Raw genomic sequence first — 19382 nt, 5'->3', positions numbered from 1 at the left:
TCGGTAACGAGCCAATTCACGTGTTCTCATTTTGCAAAGACACTAATAATACGAAACTTGGACACGAAATTCAAATAGAATTCTTTTAACAATGCAGAGCGTGATATTTTTTTTTTCAACTAAATTTTTTTGACGCAAATCACACGTAGTTTCGGCGCCCACCGCTAGAATTCGCAGCCGGAGCGCTACGTCGTCCATAGAATCGTTCGATTTGCAGAGCGAAAGTTTAAAGTATATGATGTAACGTCCCCGATAAATGTGAAAAAGACTTGAAAAAATTACTTAAACCTGGTTCTGGACCTGATTTACGAGATAAAAATTTATTAAAATACTGTCCATATTTTTTAAAACTCACTAACCAGTTAATACTATAAATATTTCCCTTCTCTTTGTGAACTTCCGATTCGTGTCATCCGCCAGAGATGGCAGCACCGTGGTATTCACGAGACCACTGTTACCAACCGCCGCGCGGGAAGTCTTCTTTTCACAGACGAGAGAGCCAAACGCTAGATCGTGCATCTTCGGTTTTTTTATTTTTATTTTGGATAACTCATGGTCACTAATGGTCAATTTTAGGTTAGGTTAGCTACATTACAAATACTTTAAAACATTGTGGACGGTTGATTTGATTAGGATAGCTACATTTAAGATACTGTGAAATCATGTAAATGGTTCCCTAGCCCTGGATAGCGACATATTAAAAAGTTATTTGCTTAGCAACCTTCGGGGAACTTCGGGTGTGGCTCTCTCGTCTTTGAAATGAAGGCTTCCCCCGCCGCGCACCGGGAGCCGGGATGTTGACACGCCAGAAGCCCACGGCCTTCACAGCGCTCCCCTGTCGCGTCCCGGGACACCTCGGCGACTGCGAGCTGGTGACCCACATGGGCGTCGCAAGAATATATTTTTTGGGGGGACTCCAATTTGTTTATTTGTTGAGGAATATCCATCCCCTGGAAAAAAAAAAAGAGCGGGGAGTCTGGGGGTCCTCCCCCGGGAAAATTTGGGGTTTGAAGGTGCAAAAAGGTGGTTTTTAGGTATTTTTCTTTCCTAAATATTGTAATTATAGTTGGTTGCAATATATAATTTATTTTTTCTAAAAAAATATTTTCAGAGAACAAATTTGTAAAAACACAGTTAACATATTTGTATTCGGTATCGGACCTGATTTTGATTTTACATGAAGATCGAATTAAAAAGTGCTCACATTACCACGATTGGACTAATACACCATACGCAACATATGGGTTATATCACAGAAATCATATTTTTAATATAACTACGAAACTAAATATATTATTGGAGGGGACGTAATTGAAGACTTTTATTATTGGGGGGGACGTGTCCCCCCCGTCCCCCCCCCCCCCGGTTGCGACGCCCATGCATATTCAGTGACAAACAGCCACCCTACTTTCCTCTTACCAACCTCCTGAACTGTACCACAAACCTTAAGGCTGGGTTTACAATTTAAAAACAGACCCAGGGTTGCCCTCTGCGACTGCACCAGACAACCCTCTACTAACTACACGGCGATATAGCAAGAGGTGTGACCACAAAATCATTTCACAAAAAAATATTTATGTTTTATATCACACTAACGAATGCCCGGCGTGCGTTGCAATGCCTCAATATAGTATATTGTTTGGTAATTTGTTTGAAGTAGTTAAGCATATACAGAGCATCTCTCTTTCTCTCTAATTCTCTATCCCTCTTTCTATCTCTATATTTATATTTATATATCTCTATATCTACATCTCTCTATCTCGCTCTATCTATATATTTATACATCCATACCGCCCTCTAAATTTTTAATCTTGCCTCACATTTTTGTAAGTAACATCACTGCGGAGTTTCAAGTATGTAGGACATATGGTTACTTGAGAAATATGATTTTTTATCTTAAAATCACTGCAACTCCCTTTGGGAGCTGATTTTCGCATGACATCCGTTCTTAGAAGATGCCTGTGCCTGTGTAGAAAAAAAGAATATTATAAGCGCCAAATTCCAAGTATGTAGTATTATATTTCCGGAGAATTTGTAATGATTGAGTCAGTGAGTGGAATTTCGCTTATACACACAGACACAAACACACACACACTCATGGACTATATGGTGTCAGACATGATTAACTTTTATTTTTAATTTGAATCACTGGTGGTTTATTTTACCCAATAAATCAGCATAATGTTTGAAATGTGTGTTACTTAAAGAAGATAAGGTTATTTTCGTTGGTACCATATGTGTAATAAAGGTACATAGATCATGCTGGGCATACCGTCTGCCATCTGTCGGACTGACGCGACAACAATAACTGGGGTGCCAGCCGGGGCAAGGAGCAGTGCAGGCACCATTACCAGATGAAACTGCTGAAGCCAGTTCATGGAGCGCCGAGGATTTATCGCCCCGGTCGGCGGGGGAGGGGCGCTAGGTCGCCGCTCATCGGGGCATAACGTCGGCGAGGATCGAGATTTATATTCCGTGCCCGAGCGCTCCTCAGTCGTAGCACGTAGCGCCGGAGGAGCTGGCGAGGCCACACTACGAGAGAGTCGCGTTCAAACAAACTTCCCCGGGAGATGCATTTGCATCAACAAATTATTGGCTTAGTAGATAGAAATAGTTTCTCCGGGCACAGCACCAAAGTGTGGATGTCCAAACATTGATTGCGAGGTTCCTCGGCGTACATGATTGCTAATACGTCATACTCATGTGGCGACACCCTGGAATGACTCAATTTTGAGCACTAAGGTGGTAACCAAGTTGTTTGTATCCCATAATTATCTTAGAAATCCAAATGCCATAAGCCCCTGTGCATACATATGAAACTTAATTCCCTGTCAAATCATTACTCAAACCAAATTTTTTGCTGCAATTAGATTTCACTGCCTCAAAGTATAAATTCCATTAACTGTCTTTTGTACTAAATTGACAGGGTAAGTTTTCTTTCACTTTCAACAGTTTGTACCCAGTTGTCACTATAGTTTGTAAAATCCAAGTATTAAATCGTATTCCTTAAGCAAACATTTTGTAGATAATTATTTCCCCCCTGAGAATATTAAGGATAAACATTGCAGCTTCTTTCATGCACAAATATTTATTATGTCAAGTTCATGACATACTTATAACTTTCATCAGATTATAAAGTCTGAGTCCTGTATGTATTAGGATACATACCTTCACAAATGATGAGCCCTCACATAAGATATATAATTCGTAAAGGGCACTAACCCAGCTTAGATAACATTTTATACTTATATAGAACTAGTTCCGATGTAACACACACTAGAAATGGGGTGCAAGTAAAATAGAGTTATAAAATTTTATCTTGGCTAATTTCTACAATACATGCTAATATAGTTTTTTTTATGAATCCATGGTTAAATAAAGAAGCATAAATGGAAATAGTAGATTAAGGCTTCATGCTTGAAGTAAGAAGGCCAGAAGAAGCAATATCAGTTCTATACCAAACTTTGCGATTCATGACCACTTGTGTGGTTTTCTTTTCACTTTAGTGTTGTATCCATTTTAGTCTTTCTCATCACTTTAAGTTAAGCCACCAAGCACGCTACAAGACTCTTCTCAGCACAGCGCACCTGGGGGTGGTCGAAGACACAGAAGTAGGCCGGGCCACCGGCGAAGAGGTCGGCAGCCGCGACCACGGGCGCCACGTAGCGGGCGTCGCTGAGCGCCGCGATAGTGGCATCGCGGGTGTTGGCGGGATGCAGCGCTGTGCGCTCCCACTCCGTGTACTCGTTGCTCACGGTGTAGAAGATCTCGGCGAGGTGGTACGAGTAGGCAGCGCGCACATATGCTCTCAGCAGCTGGTCGCGATGGTCTGCATCGAAACCCACGCGCAGCTCGTGCTCTGAGAACAGGTGCGTGTCCTCGGCAGTGGTTACGCCCAGCAGCACGGCGAGCTGACCACGGGGTGGCGGCCACTCCTCCAGGGGCTGTACCACCACGCCGTCAACGCTGGGCCCCCAGGCGCTCACGAACATCGCCGTCTCCACGTCCACCTGCCGCCAACACCTGCACTCAGTTCAAATGCTCCTGCATCTCCGTGGTTGTGGCCACGCCCAGAAACACAGAGAGCTGACCACGAGGCAGCAGTCACCCCTTAACTGGTTGTACCATCACACCGAACACACTGGGACCCCAGGCGCTCACGAACATCGCCGTCTTCACGTCCACCTGCCGCCAACCACTGCACTCAGTTCAGGTGTGCCTGAAGCTCTATGGTCGTGGCTGATATCTCAGAAATTTATCAACGAACAGTATGCTGCGGAGGATAATTAGCAGAGTATCATCTATAATTTAATAAAATTCTATAACTATTCTATTACCATTTAAAGTTACAATAGGAAGCATCAATCTAAATGTGGTCTTTATAGATGTTGCCGAATATGTCACGGGTATGGACACTACGTTATTATGTGAACTCAACAAGTAAAAAAAAAATATTTGTCAATAAATTATTTTATAAAACAAGTAAAAAGTTGTACGACCTATATTTTTACCTAAAACTATGTGATATTTTTGTAACCACAAATTTCCTTAAATCCCATAAGTATGTAGTCTGAAGGTTTTAGGTAAATTTATTTTGTTCCTTTGGTATCATTTATATTTAGGTTGGACAGGAAAACTCCACTAAGAAAATAAAAATTTTATTCCACGTTTTAACTACAAAGTCGGCATGTGGTAAAAGTAGTAGTACCTATAATGGTAGAATTCCAAAATACTTTAGCTCAATACATATAAATCCCAGTTATCTCATCTCTGGTCCTTCAAGACTCCTCTGAAATCAGAAATTAAGTTGACCTTGAGGCTGTTGTCATTATTTAGTTATCCCTTAAAACTATTTTGCTACTTTGCTACTCAAGAAGCGAAAATCATGATTATAATACGATTTGAAGATCTGGTCTGTGTTTCTCGAGCTGTTGCATAAAAAGGAAAATCAACTAGCTAACCTCTTAACCACCATTAACGTTACTGGTATGGGAACAGATTATAAACTTGCATGGCTTCTATGGGAGATGAATTAACATTTTTCCTATCCCCGGGCTGGCAAAAGCACCAAGCATTGACGATGTAGGTGTGTACCTGCAGCAGTTTCTCCAGAGGCACATCCCTGATGCAGTCGACAATGTCTTCGTGGTCACGCTCCAGGTCCTCTGGCACAGAGCAGTTAAGCTGCCTTGCCAGGCTGACAGCATGTTCCGAGGGGTTGTGCACAAGTGCCCAGCTACTGAAGGCTGATCCCGACAGTAGCACGGCCCTGTGGAACAAGCCTGCAACACACATTCACCTACGTTCTTCGAACGATTATTGCAATGGGGAAAACTGATTTAAAACATTATTTTGGACATAAACCATTGCTGATGTCATAAACCACCATTTTCCAATGTCCTTTATCAGTCGGGAACAGACCAGTTCATGAAACATGTGTGTGTCTGTTCTGTTGTTGTGTTGCGAGAATATCTGTTTAATTTAATTGCTGGGTTAGTTATTTAGTATCATCATTGGGTTTCTCTGTTTGTCCCTGTGTTGTCGGAAGTTGTGATTGTATTTATTGTTCTTGTTGCAAATGTCTCATTGCTTCAGTTCACTGTATTCGTCTATGCTGGAATATTGTTCTGACTTATTCCTTCCTCTGAATTCCCTGTGCTGTCAATGTATCTAACATATGACAGTGTAATATTTTCAATACTATAAGACTGTGATTAGTTTGTAATTAGGAAATGTTTGTTTTGATATATTTTGAAGTGAATTTTTTGCAATGTCTTATATTGTAAACCACCTTAAATTTATATGTTCATATGTTAAAACTGAATTTTTTTATTTGCAACATATTACATAATAGTTGGGCTTTTAGCCGACTGTATTTCAGAAATAACTGGAATAATATGTGCCAACTTAAGAATTTGAGATACTCATCGCTTGACTCTGAACTTATAAGTAGGGTTGTACATTATGCCAGAAGCTTGGGAAGGAACCCAAGCCCAGGTCCTTGGTGTCCATGTTTTGCCAAGTGTTATTCTCATGAAATACCTAAAACCACTTAGCACAACCATGTGATATAAAAACTCTAAAAATAAAATTTCTAAATGAGCATTTCAACCAAAGTCTTTGCGCATAAATGTGGAATGTAAAACTTTACTCTTAGGCTAGATTTGAGCCCAATCCTTAGTACGACCTCTGGTTTGTTGGCCCCTAAATGATAATAAAGTTATTCAGAAGCAAAAAATAACTGGTCTCTCAGTGAAAAACTAATGGTTGAAACCAACCTCAAAACGAACCTTTATAAATACCTCTCAATTACTGAGCACTACTAAACTTAAGTGATTACTTCATTATGCGAAGTGGAGATGTTATATATTGCTGCTATCACGAGGTTCTAGTAAGTAAGTAGTTCAGCGGGTAAGAGCATGTAGCTCCTCAAGTGCAGTGAGACAACAGCTCCCCGCTCACAGCGAGGAGAAAAATCGCGGACGGACTCCCTGTCGGTTCGGCGGTCGTGCTCGTGCTCAGACGTGAGCCGCCGCTCGCCGCGCGAGCCTTAATCTCGCTGCGGATGTCGCGGGCGGGCGTGACTGCGAGTAATCCCGCCCCGCGCCGGGTGGCGCTGCCAGCGGCGGCTAATCTGCCCGGCGGCGGGCTGCGGGGAGGTATTTGCTTCTTCCCTCTCCAGTTAGCTGTGTTTACGGCAGGCATGAGTCTGTCTGTAGGTGGTGGGGGGAGGGGGTTGGAAGGGAGGGGGAAGAAACTTTCCAGAACCGGCTTGCTCCTCCTACTTACTCTCCAAGAGCGTCGTCCGGGCGACAACACAGGCGGTTGCCTCCTCCTGTTCACCCTCCATCACCATGCTCTGCACACAACACACCACTCCTTCCCGTGGAAGACTCCTCTTTCAACTACCCCCTTCCCCTCCCCCCCACACCATCCTCCCGATACATTTCCCGTTAAAAGAAGCGCGCAGCTTCGTTACAGCAAGTTTCTGTTTTTATCCCCTCTTGACAGGCATCTGCTTCGATGGGATTAAACTCCAACGTCAGAGATTTTTTTTTCTATCTTACCTTAACACAGAATTTTTTTTTGCGTGCGAGTAATTAGCCAACTATAGCATATCCAGCTCCCCCCCCCCCCTTCAAGTTGCTCCAGTATTAAAAAAAAACACTCTCCTCGCTGTTATCCTCGTGATGCAGAAATAAAACTTGGTTAAAATATAGATAAAAACTCTGTACCAACAAACAAAATATAAATTTAATTTAATTTCAAAGAATTTTACTTTGTAACGAGTTCATGCAATAAAAGCAATATTTAAGTGGTTCTTTAGGTTAATTATGACAAATATTTTATTGGTAACGCAATATTTGGCAAAAAATTACGTAAGTGTATTCTTAGATCTTGTTTCCTTTCTACAGGACTTACGTGGCATGTGATGTCAGCAGGTAGCACTGCAGCCTGGTAATGGTGAACATGTTATCTTAAATATCTAATTGTGTAACAATGCTATGCACTTTCCATACCTATACTTTTATTCCCGTGTTTAGTCTCAGTAAATAAATTTAAGAAGCATTTCGACAGCCTTTTAGTCATATTGAACTGGGACTTGTGCCGAAACACACCACGTGTATCCCCCCTTGCGCTCAAAAAAATTATTAAAGCACACGAGGAAAATTTAGAAATACATTCGATACTGATTACATGGCAAGAAACTCCAGTTCTTGATATAAGAAAAAAATTGGTTGTCTGTAAAGTCGGTTTACGGACGATAGTTTAACGTGACAACGTCATAACAAAACATTGATGAAATGAGTGCATACTTTTATGAATAAAATTGAATCAATTTTATTTAATTATCACTATTTGGTATGGATACAAAGAAGGAGTTAAAAGAAATCTACAATTTAATTGATAAATTTACTTTTATTTGCACTCATTAATTCAAATATGTTTATTACTTTAACGAAGAGATTATTTTAACTATAATTTTTATACATGTTTGCTATTTAACTTCTTCCAATCTGTGTTATTCTGTTAAGGATAGAACGATGATAGGAAAAGTAGGAAACGAATGGGAGTGTTTCAAGTTTAATGTGCCTCGAAAAAGTCAAATCGATGGTTGTTCCAATCGAGTGTAAGAGAGATAGATGCGGCGCGAGCGTACAATGAGCGTAACGGGACAGAGCGTAACGGGTCAATGTGCATAACGGGACAATGAGTCATCCTTTTTCGTGCGTGCAGCCGGCGTTCATCGATGTTGACGTTGTCACGTCAAAAAATCTGGATGTTATATTGTTTTAGTTCACAGGAAAAACTACTTTTAGCAACGATGGCCTGGTTTACTTACAGATTTTAACTTATCAGCTGCAATTGCGACTGTATTTCAAACGAACATCCTCAAGTAAACAGTCTACAAGCTATAGAAATGAGGACTAGGAGAAGACGAGTGGGGAGAAGCGTCCCACCAGACTCCTCCGGGAGCTACGCCCCTTGTTTGCGACCGAGAGCAGGGTGTTGCACGTCGAACTGTACTGCGGTGTTTCCAGTCAGGTGCTAGTGTGCTGGGGTACGAGAGTCCCCGGCCGCAGACGTCGCGGATGTCGGTGTGTGTGTGTGGAGGGAAGGACGCTCACCTCCTCCCTCGAGCACCCTTTGTGTTGAATAATGCAGCCACACGGTTGGGGGGGGGGGGGAGTGTCCGGGCTCCAGGGGCGATCTTCCCGTCGTCTGTCTCCGCGCGGCACCCGTGGGAACACAGCTGGCGCCACACCTGCGGGGGGGGGGGGGGGGGGGCGAGACTAACGCCCGGATGAACGGCGCCATTAGTGGCCGACAGCCACCAAACCTCCGAGGCGACTGTGCCGTCGGCAAGGGTGCGACGAGAGAGAAAGACACTGCCGGGCTCACACTCGCTGCGGAGGAACAGAGACACGGGTGCTTTCCGAAGTAACCACGTAGATAAACACTGATCTTGTCAAAACCAATACAGCTGATTCCAGTGTTTGAATGCCAATTTTAGTGTCCTTTCTCAACACCTACTCTCTCCTAATTGTGTTTCCTCCACCGCATTATTACACAAATATGAACCCTAACACTAACATACACACATTGCCCAAAAGTATCTTGGAAATTGTCAGGAATATATATATTTTTTAACATTGCACTAATTTTTTATTCAGTTAGGACTACCAACACACAGCCACCAATTGAAATATTATTCCTCAAATAAAACAGTAAACTTACTATACAAATACTAGTCATTGTATGTTCATGGCTTCGTTCATTCTTAACAAATGAGGCTGATGTTCTTTAAATGGTCAGTTTTATAGGCGTGTGTATAATAACGTAGTTAGAGTTTCCTTGTTGAAAAGCTTGAGTCCACATCTGCAATAATTCCTCCCTCAAGCAGGAAATTAACATGTCAATTTCGATCTGCTGGAATATCCACAGCTAATAGTAAAGAAGGTTGATCACTAAGTCAAACTGTCGAACATTGAACCAATAACTTTTACAAAGTTATCATGATTTCACTACATAATATCGTAATAGTAAGGATTTCTCCACTTCCTTACATCGTGCGCCTCCAAAAGTAATCTACAGTTTAAGTTACAGGCAACTACATTGTCGCGTAATTTGGCCAGGATTACTGGAATTCAACCACGTTAAGCCCAGAACGAAGTAAAAACCAATGAGAGGAAGAAGTACCCAACCGGCATTAAGTCCTGGACGAAGTAGAAAGCAGATTAAGGAGCAGCTACCTACACGGTGTTGATTCCAGGATGAGGCAGGAAGCAGAGTAAGGATCAGCTACCACTCGGTGTTAGTTCCAGGACGAGGCAGGAAGCGGAGTAAGGATCAGCTACAACTCGGTGTTAGTTCCAGGACGAGGCAGGAAGCGGAGTAAGGAGCAGCTACAACTCGGTGTTGGTTCCAGGACGAGGCAGGAAGCGGAGTAAGGAGCAGCTACTACTCGGTGTTGGTTCCAGGACGAGGCAGGAAGCGGAGTAAGGAGCAGCTACTACTCGGTGTTAGTTCCAGGACGAGGCAGGAAGCGGAGTAAGGAGCAGCTACTACTCGGTGTTGGTTCCAGGACGAGGCAGGAAGCGGAATAAGGAGCAGCTACAACTCGGTGTTGGTTCCAGGACGAGGCAGGAAGCGGAGTAAGGAGCAGCTACTACTCGGTGTTGGTTCCAGGACGAGGCAGGAAGCGGAATAAGGAGCAGCTACTACTCGGTGTTGGTTCCAGGACGAGGCAGGAAGCGGAGTAAGGAGCAGCTACTACTCGGTGTTAGTTCCAGGATGAGGCAGGAAGCGGAGTAAGGAGCAGCTACTACTCGGTGTTAGTTCCAGGACGAGGCAGGAAGCGGAATAAGGAGCAGCTACAACTCGGTGTTGGTTCCAGGACGAGGCAGGAAGCGGAGTAAGGAGCAGCTACTACTCGGTGTTAGTTCCAGGATGAGGCAGGAAGCGGAGTAAGGAGCAGCTACTACTCGGTGTTGGTTCCAGGACGAGGCAGGAAGCGGAATAAGGAGCAGCTACAACTCGGTGTTGGTTCCAGGACGAGGCAGGAAGCGGAGTAAGGAGCAGCTACTACTCGGTGTTAGTTCCAGGACGAGGCAGGAAGCGGAGTAAGGAGCAGCTACTACTCGGTGTTAGTTCCAGGACGAGGCAGGAAGCGGAGTAAGGAGCAGCTACTACTCGGTGTTAGTTCCAGGACGAGGCAGGAAGCGGAGTAAGGAGCAGCTACTACTCGGTGTTAGTTCCAGGACGAGGCAGGAAGCGGAATAAGGAGCAGCTACAACTCGGTGTTGGTTCCAGGACGAGGCAGGAAGCAGAGTAAGGCTCGGTGTTGGTTCCAGGACGAGGCAGGGAGCGGAGGAAGTGAAGACACCCACCCGGCGTGACGGCGGGCGAGGAGATCAGGAAGTGCACGCAGGCGGCGCCCGCACCGTGGCCCATCAGCGTCACGTTGTCTGGGTCTCCGCCGAACTGCGCGATGTTGTCCTGCACCCAGTGCAGCGCCGCCATCTGGTCCATGAGACCGTAGTTGGCGACCCGCGCCCTCCGCCGCGGTGCTGGGTTGGCGTTCAGGAAGCCTGCAGCACACCGCGCAACAGACACGCTGCAACACTGTGCGAGCGTGGCGAAGACCTCCATGGTCTTTGTTACTTAATTCATGATGGCTGGATCTGGTTCACCCCAGGGACAGCTGCAGGAAGACCTTTTGGGAAGGGCCATCGTATAAAGAAATTATGCAGTTGCGTAACTTGACATTAATTCATGGTCTCTAATACTAAATATTTTAATAGTTCAATACAACTTTTGATAAAATAAATATTTAACACAATGCGTTTAAGTATTTAAGTAAAGACAAAACACTCCCAAAAAAAATTAAAACAATTCGCGCTCCTAGGGCTGTGGCCCACAAACAAAAACCTTTCCTCCCTGAAGATGCGTTTGATTTACAATGGATTATAAGCGGAGCATATCGCCCCTTCTGATTCTCAGAACAGGCGATCCTTGTCGCGAGTGCTAATGTTGTACGCCTAGGCAACAACAAACATAGGGCCAGTTCCGGAGGTTCTCTGAGAATTTTATCATAGAAATAGGAGTTATTTAATCTCGCACCACCTATCTCACAGAAAATTTTCGGCCAGTCTGTATCTTGCACAGTCGAATTTGGGCCATTTAGAAGTGAGCGCTTTTGAATCCATTCGAAAAATAATCCAAGAGTTGTTTGAGTTCAGCCTGCTTGTCGAACACGACCAAGAGGCAGGATGTTAAATTGTATAATCTTTTCTTGGGTCTAGATTTGATTGTTGTCTACACGTATGAGCTACTGTAGTGGACTTTTGACCAGTTAGATTATGACACCGAGGTCGTCCAGGGCATGCCAAAAGAAATGCAGTCGCGTCATGAACGTAAGTTAACATACGAGCGGTTGAAGAGTATCCCGGCATCGAGCTGCAATCACACGTGGTTGCGGGCAGCAGCACCCGGACTGCCCGTTGGAGGCTGCTCGCGACCCACGGAGACCCGGCGACGACGCAAACAGCGAAACGCACTCCCGCGACGATTCTGCGAACTGCCTCCTCACCGCTTCGATACCCCCGAGTGGTCCCCCTCCACCCCACCTCCCGGGAGGCTACTCTTCGAGCCTTCTCTGTGGGCACCCGCTTCCTCCAGTGATAGTTCAGGCTTCACGGGTCTTGAATACCTGCATCTGTTCACCAGTGGCCTTCTTCAGTCATCACAGGTAGGAGTCCATATTATTCAGTCGTCACAGGTAGGAGTCCATATTCTTCAGTCGTCACAGGTAGGAGTCCATCTTCTTCAGTCGTCACAGGTAGGAGTCCATCTTCAGTAGTCACAGGTAGGAGTCCATATTCTTCAGTTGTCATGGGTGGGAGTCCATCTTCTTCAGTTGTCACAGGTAGGAGTCCATATTCTTTAGTCGTCACAGGTAGGAGTCCATATTCTTCAGTCGTCACAGGTAGGAGTCCATATTCTTCAGTCGTCACAGGTAGGAGTCCATCTTCTTCAGTCGTCACAGGTAGGAGTCCATCTTCTTCAGTCGTCACAGGTAGGAGTCCATCTTCAGTAGTCACAGGTAGGAGTCAATATTCTTCAGTTGTCATGGGTGGGAGTCTATCTTCTTCAGTCGTCACAGGTAGGAGTCCATCTTCTTCAGTCGTCACGGGTAGGAGTCAATCTTCTTCAGTCGTCACAGGTAGGAGTCCATCTTCAGTAGTCACAGGTAGGAGTCAATATTCTTCAGTTGTCATGGGTGGGAGTCCATCTTCTTCAGTTGTCACAGGTGGGAGTCCATATTCTTCAGTCGTCACAGGTAGGAGTCCATCTTCTTCATTCGAACTTCATGCCGTTCCACCATTACTGCATATTCAGCTATTCATCATTTTTTTTTACTGGTGTTTCCCATGGCATTTCAAACATTCTGAGCTCTAAACACAACAGCAGGAGGCCCTAGGGCACACTTACACCTAACTTACCTCAGTGAATGAAGAACAGTTCTCAAGACACACCCTGGTCGACCGCAGACCTGGAAGTATATTAGGGGGGGGGGGGAATTTAGCAACTCTGTCCAAAGGGTCGCAACCCCAAGGCTGTAGTGCACACTAGGAAACAGATTTATTTTTCCACGCCTGAAACGAGACTCGATCGACAGTTCCTATGAAGTCTTCAGAAGGGGTGTAGCCCTACTCCCAGCCGTCCCCGGCCAGGCAGACCGGGGGAACACCTGTCGTGCCCGGAGCTGGGCACACCCTCCGGTGATCTCCGCCTCCGAGAACCCAGGGTGGCAGCTGATCAGAGGGGTTGGTAGGGAGCACATGGTTGGGAGGTTCTTCGCGTGGAGTGGGGATGAGGCAACAGGCGCGCTACCTCGGAGGTGAGCGACCACGATTCCGGGGAACGGGGCGGCAGGGACAAGTGGTGTTCGGGTCGTTTATCCCGTGTCCGGTGCAGCGCTGCAGTCGCCAGCTCTCCCCTCGCCCTCGACTAGGATCTGGCCCGGGAAGAAGGCCGCAGGAAGAGGGTTGGTATTCAGGGGCGCACGTCCCTTACTAGTCATTGTTTTATTTTTAAGTTTAACACAGTGAAACTTGTAGACCCTATAAGTGGCCAAACTTCAATAAAACAAACACTATATATATATTATAAAGTGCGTTTTTTTGGCATAATTATCTTGCATAAGTTGAGTTTTTAACACTTTTGTGCAGCATGAATAAGAAGAACCAAATAGAATACATAAATGAGTCTTTATGGGTTGAAATTTAAAGCTGGTGGATGCAGTGTGGTTTGGTTTAAATTTATTTCATTTTATTTAGCCATTTAAAATAATAAAATTCTGTATATTTTAAAATTGTAGGTAAAATAAAAAAATTGAAAAATTTAACCATATCATATATTAGCAAGTAAAAGTGACTTTAACCCTAAAAAATTCTAAAAAAAATTCAATTTCATGTCATTGTTCTTATGAAAACTTCACAAAAATTAAAAAAAATTCACTTTGCCATTTAATTATGCAAAAAGTATGCGATATATATATATATATATATAAATTTTGTGAAAGTTCAGCCACTCGAAAATACGGAGGGTTTTATCCATGTGGAACGTAAATATAAAATGATGTGGAACTGGACATACCCCCTAAAGATAGCATTACAGATGGCCAATACATTAGCATTTATTTTGGAAGTGAAAGCCTTGAATATCAGTTTTCTGTGGTGGACGAATTTAATTGTTGTATTGGGTTATTACCCCTGGTACCACGAGGAGGTAGCGAGTTGCCTTGGGGCACCATTTCCTTGGTCCTGATGGAGTCTGCCTCGGAAGTGCACACAGGCAGATTATTCCGACCTTACGGCCGGCGTTCTCGCGTTCCGCTCTCACATATGCGCCCTAATAGGGTAGGGTGGGAGTAACATTCCATTTCTCTTTGATTAAACATTCCAGAGCTTTTAAATAAACAGAACTGTGAGGGATCGCTCCCTGTTGTTGATCGGGAGGGTATTAGAACCAGCGGCTGGGGCATAGTAGCGCCTCAGCCCCTCTACCGCACTCAGCTGACCAGACAGTTGGCGGACAGGCAGTGGGCACAAGTGCGGTGACGTCACGGGGGCAGCAGACTCACCCAGGGGGCCGAGGCGGTAGTCGAGCGTCACGACGACCAGGCCGCCCACGCTGGCGAGCACGGAGCCGTCCAGGGCCGCGGCGGAGCCCCGGGTGAAGTCCTCGCCGTGCAGCAGCACCAGCACCGGGTACACAACCCGCTCAGCGCCTGCACGGCACAGGCACAGCACATGCACAACACAGGCACAGCACATGCACAGCACAGGCATAGCTGCAGCTCTACACACACAGTGCCTGCACAGCACATGCACAGCACAGGCACAGCACAGGCACAGCACAGGCACAGCACATGCACAGCACATACATAGCTGCAGCTCCACACACACAGCACAGCACATGCACAGCAAAGGCACAGCACAGGCACAGCATATGCACACACAGGCATAGTTGGAGCTCTACACACACAGCACATGCACAGCACAGGCACAGCACATGCACAGCACAGGCATAGCTGCAGCTCCAAACACAGCACATGCACAGCACAGGAATAGCTGCAGCTCTACATACACAGCACCTGCACAGCACAGGCATAGCTGCAGCTCTACATACACAGCACCTGCATAGCACAGTCACAGCACAGGCACAGCCCATGCACAGCACAGGCATAGCTGCAGCTCCAAACACAGCACATGCACAGCACAGGAATAGCTGCAGCTCCACATACACAGCACCTGCACAGCACAGGCACAGCACAGGCACAGCGCATGCACAGAACAGGCATAGCTGCAGCTCCACACACAGCACCTGCACAGCACATGCACAGCACAGGCATAGCTGCAGCTCCACACTCAACACAGGCACGGCCTGGTCAGCTCTTACTGTGAGCTGGTGATACCATTTATACCAACAATGAGTCGTTCACACCCAAAGTTGATGATTTATTCTTGTAAGTAAATTTTAATGTCACTTCATAATTTATTCTTATATATTTGACTCGTAAAACATTTAAGTGTCGGGGAAACTATTTTTAATTTGTTTTTAAATAAAGGTTAAAATTACCAAATGTTACACTGTCAGGTACGTGCCCTTGAGTTTTTAAATCACTTTAAACAAAAGTCGTAAAGTTTTACACGTGTCTGTCCACCTTCCTTGCTTTGTGTGTCCATCTCGTGTATTATACATTATAAATAGATACACGCCGATTGATTACTGCGTAGGGCCTCGAATTTGAAGGTATCTGGAGACCTCGGTAAATGTATTGTTACGAACGTAAGCAGGACCGCGGGCGTGCAGGTGCAGAGCTGGCTGGCGGCTCCCCACGGCCACTGACGTCACGCTGCCGCCGAAACGTGAGACGTGCTGCGCGCACCTGGTGGATATCAAGGGTCGCCGCTTCCCCTCCCTCCAGCCCTCCACTCCCCGCGCGGAGCTGATAGCTTGACATCTGACCCCTGAAGGCTGGGGGAGTTCCGCGTGCCACCTGGCAGCTGCCGACGCGTGTCTAGAGATTTCTCGCTTCGGGTCGGCACGGAATGACGCGACTGGCTCCAGCCGCGCTCGTGAATTCTAGAAGTGGCGCCTGTGATATATAAGCCTAGGACGCAGGCCTCGGAGTCAGTTCAGCTGGGAGCTGGGAGTTTTCCCGCGGCGGAGTTTCCGGTACGATAGTGCGGCGGGTGCGGCAGAGCGGCGAAGTCCTTGGACGAAGGTTCCAGGGCAGGGAACGAGTCAGTTCAGTGGAGTCGGGAGTTTTCCCACGGCAGATTTTCCGAGCGATAGAGCGGCGAAGTCCCTGGACGAAGGTTCCAGGGCGGAGAGTTCAATTCCGGGCGATAGTGTCGCGGGCGCAGCGGAGTCCCGAGCGATGTTCCGAGCGAAGCGTGGAGTGGATCCTCGGCGAAGGGTAGTGCGACGGCAGCGGTGGAGTGCGGCGTAGGAGTCCTGAAACGGAGGACCACGAGGGGTGCTGCGGCGAGAGTTGCGCCAGAGGTGCGGCTCAGCGAGGTGTGCGGTGTGTAGAAACCGAGTGACTGGGGAGTAAACATTTTAAAGGGTAATTAATTATTAAGCATTTTAGAAGATTATTTGTTAGTGATGTAAATAGAGCCGATAAATAAAACTGTTTAGTAAAATAATTAATTGGGCTGTCCATTTACGAACCCGATCGCAACATTATGTTCTACAACAAACATTTAATATCCCTTTTTGTGTGCCCATGTGTGTTGGGATATAACAGTGTATATTTTAGACGCAATTTCATCAAAAATTCAACACACACACACATTAATATTTGCGGTATTTACAGTTGCTATTTTAAAATAAGCCGATTTGTGTGAATGGTTTATAAGGGCATTTACTCAAGTACATATATAGATTTTTGTAGTCAAATATGGTTATTGTGGAACAAATAAGTTAAACCTGACATCAGATTTTAACAAAATTAATGATCACAACCCTTAGTATGTAATAAAACATTATACATGTCTTTAATTATTTTTCATAAATATCCATAAACTGAATTAAATATGCACAATATATTAATTTAACTTAAAATAAATATATTATGAATTGCCTATAACCTCATTTCAAATGATTTTGAAAACCCTTGATCCTGATGGGAGAGAGAAAACAAAATTTCCTTTTGGTTTTATGCAGTTTGGTTGGAAGCGTCAGAATCTTTAGTGTAAAATTCCAGAGAGAGAGAGAGAGAGAGAGAGAGAGAGAGAAAGAGAGAGAGAGAGAGAGAGAGAAAGAGAGAGAGAGAGAGAGAGAAAGAGAGAGAGAGTAAAAGAATGATGTTTAACCAGGGAGTGAGATCTCTGCTAACTTGAACGCCACATGCGCACACAGCGCCTGCGCAGCACGGCCGCTTGGGGGTCAAAGGTCTCGGCGTCAGGACTGGGTTAGAGTTGTCCATCTTCATGCCGCGGAAGGCAATGAACGACCTCAGCAGTTTCACCATTTCAACAGAGTTTGAGCGTTAGCAGTTTAAAAAAAAAAAAACTAACCAGAGTACAATTTAATCCGGAAAGAATATTTCAAGTTCAGTAGACAAATAAGCAAAACCATTATCGACATTTATGTTCCAGCTTGGGTTAAAAATGTTGTATCGAAGGGTTTAGTTTTCAATTGTTTCCAGGATTGAGCCCCCGAATGTGTATAACCTCTCCCTCCATGGCCCCGTTAAGGCCCCTGCTGGTAAGATATTAAGGCCCCTCGAAAGTGAATAGCGGGCAGCATGTCCAAACAGCGCCTCGCCTCGGTCAGTATTTATGCGTCGCGTCGATGTATTGACGCCGGGGAGGTGAAGTGTTCACCGCAGCGCGGCGGAACGAACGGAATTCCGAAGCGAATCGCTCTAATTTCGCTCGTCTCTTCACCCGCGAGCTCGTGCGGTCGGGCGGGACGGACGAAACAACCCCGCCTCGCGCGCGCGCTCCGAGACGAGCAATAATTCAGCCCGCGCCCGTTCAAACTGCGATCGATCACAGCCGCTGATCACCCATGACTCTTGTCCGTCGCCGAGAGTGGCGGCGGTGCGACGGACAGCCGCGTCCAGAGTGTCCGGTGGCTGGACGCCTCGTGTCCAGTCCTGGAAGACGGGATGAGAGGATGAACGTAAGGCGAACTTCCCAGAGTAAGAACTCTTTTAATCTAAAAAAAAATAATAATAAATAAATGGGGTGTTGCTGTGTCATGGACACGACCGTGTTTTGTACGTGAATACGTGTACGTAACAGGTAATTTTTTCTATACAAAATATAAAAACTTTTTTTTAAATATATATATTTTGATACCATATAGTATGTAGGTAACAGGTAATATTCTCTATACAAAATATAAAATCCTTTTTTTTTATATTTTTACAGCATATATATTCGCTGTAATTATTTTACACGAATGTATTATGTATGCATCGATAGATTTTGACGAGTGCTGACGATTGAAACTCAAACGAACGTCGTAGCTTCTCCGGGTCGAAAGTTACACTAAATTGAAATCTCGAAACGCAGCGAAATGACCTCAAAATGGCGGCGCTTCCCCCCTCCACCACGCGCGATGCTTCACGGTCCTCACTTAGCGTAACGAATTATTTGATCCTTTTAGCTATCCAGTGGTATAGTTAAATTTTGGATGGAGATGATAGATATGTAGCTGTAACACCAAACTGTAGCCCTCGATTTTGTTATCATTCGTTTTTTTGAATTGCCTCCTACTGTGGAAGCAACTTTAAAGACGTAGTCACGTCAAAAAAAAAAATATTCACGCGTTAAAGACCCCGGCTACCCGTGCACACATTCGCTGTGCAGATCTTCAGAAGAAACCTCGCGGTAGGAAAAATGCTCAAGTTGTCCGAGTGGTGCCTGTTTACGAAACACATTTAGGAACATGATGAGTTCCGGTTGTTTTCTTTTTTAAACTGTATTATTACGAGAGTTAGAATGGCTGAAACGAGTGGTGTATTCAGGGTAATATTAAGTCATGAAACGCCCCGTTCAGATTCTTGAAAGCACTCCAGGGACTTGTATTACACCTTTATCCTCGTTTCTCCGCCGTGCAATGTTATGGTCGCCGCTCGACTCTCACGGTTGTCCTGTGCACGATGAGAAGACCGCGCGCCAGTTCAGAGTTTTGCGCTTAGAGGCGATACCGCGCTAGAAGCACCAGCGAGCGGCGCACTTATCATCCCGCGTTACTAACGTAGGTACATCCCCCGACAACTCCAGCCCTTTAATATCAGTTCCTTATCAACTACAAGGAGAGTTAATCCTGTTATCGAATGTTCCAATACT

General features: G+C 45.3%; 1 protein-coding gene across 1 annotated transcript in view; it reads right to left on the bottom strand.

Moving 5' to 3' along the window:
- The window catches only part of LOC134532313 (neuroligin-2-like), a 60735-nt gene that overhangs the window by 14989 nt on the left and 26364 nt on the right, over positions 1–19382 (bottom strand). The window contains exons 2-5 of the mRNA XM_063368732.1: positions 14651–14797; positions 10893–11093; positions 5095–5282; positions 3588–4010 (exon numbers count right to left, since the gene is read on the bottom strand). Of these exons, the coding sequence (XP_063224802.1) occupies positions 3588–4010; positions 5095–5282; positions 10893–11093; positions 14651–14797 (959 nt within the window). The remainder of the gene's footprint in view (positions 1–3587; positions 4011–5094; positions 5283–10892; positions 11094–14650; positions 14798–19382) is intronic.

This window comes from Bacillus rossius, chromosome 5, assembly GCF_032445375.1.
Source record: "Bacillus rossius redtenbacheri isolate Brsri chromosome 5, Brsri_v3, whole genome shotgun sequence".
NCBI lineage: Eukaryota > Metazoa > Arthropoda > Insecta > Phasmatodea > Bacillidae > Bacillus > Bacillus rossius.
The sequence above is the reverse complement of the archived record's forward strand: the minus strand, read 5'-3'. Positions and strand labels throughout refer to the sequence as shown.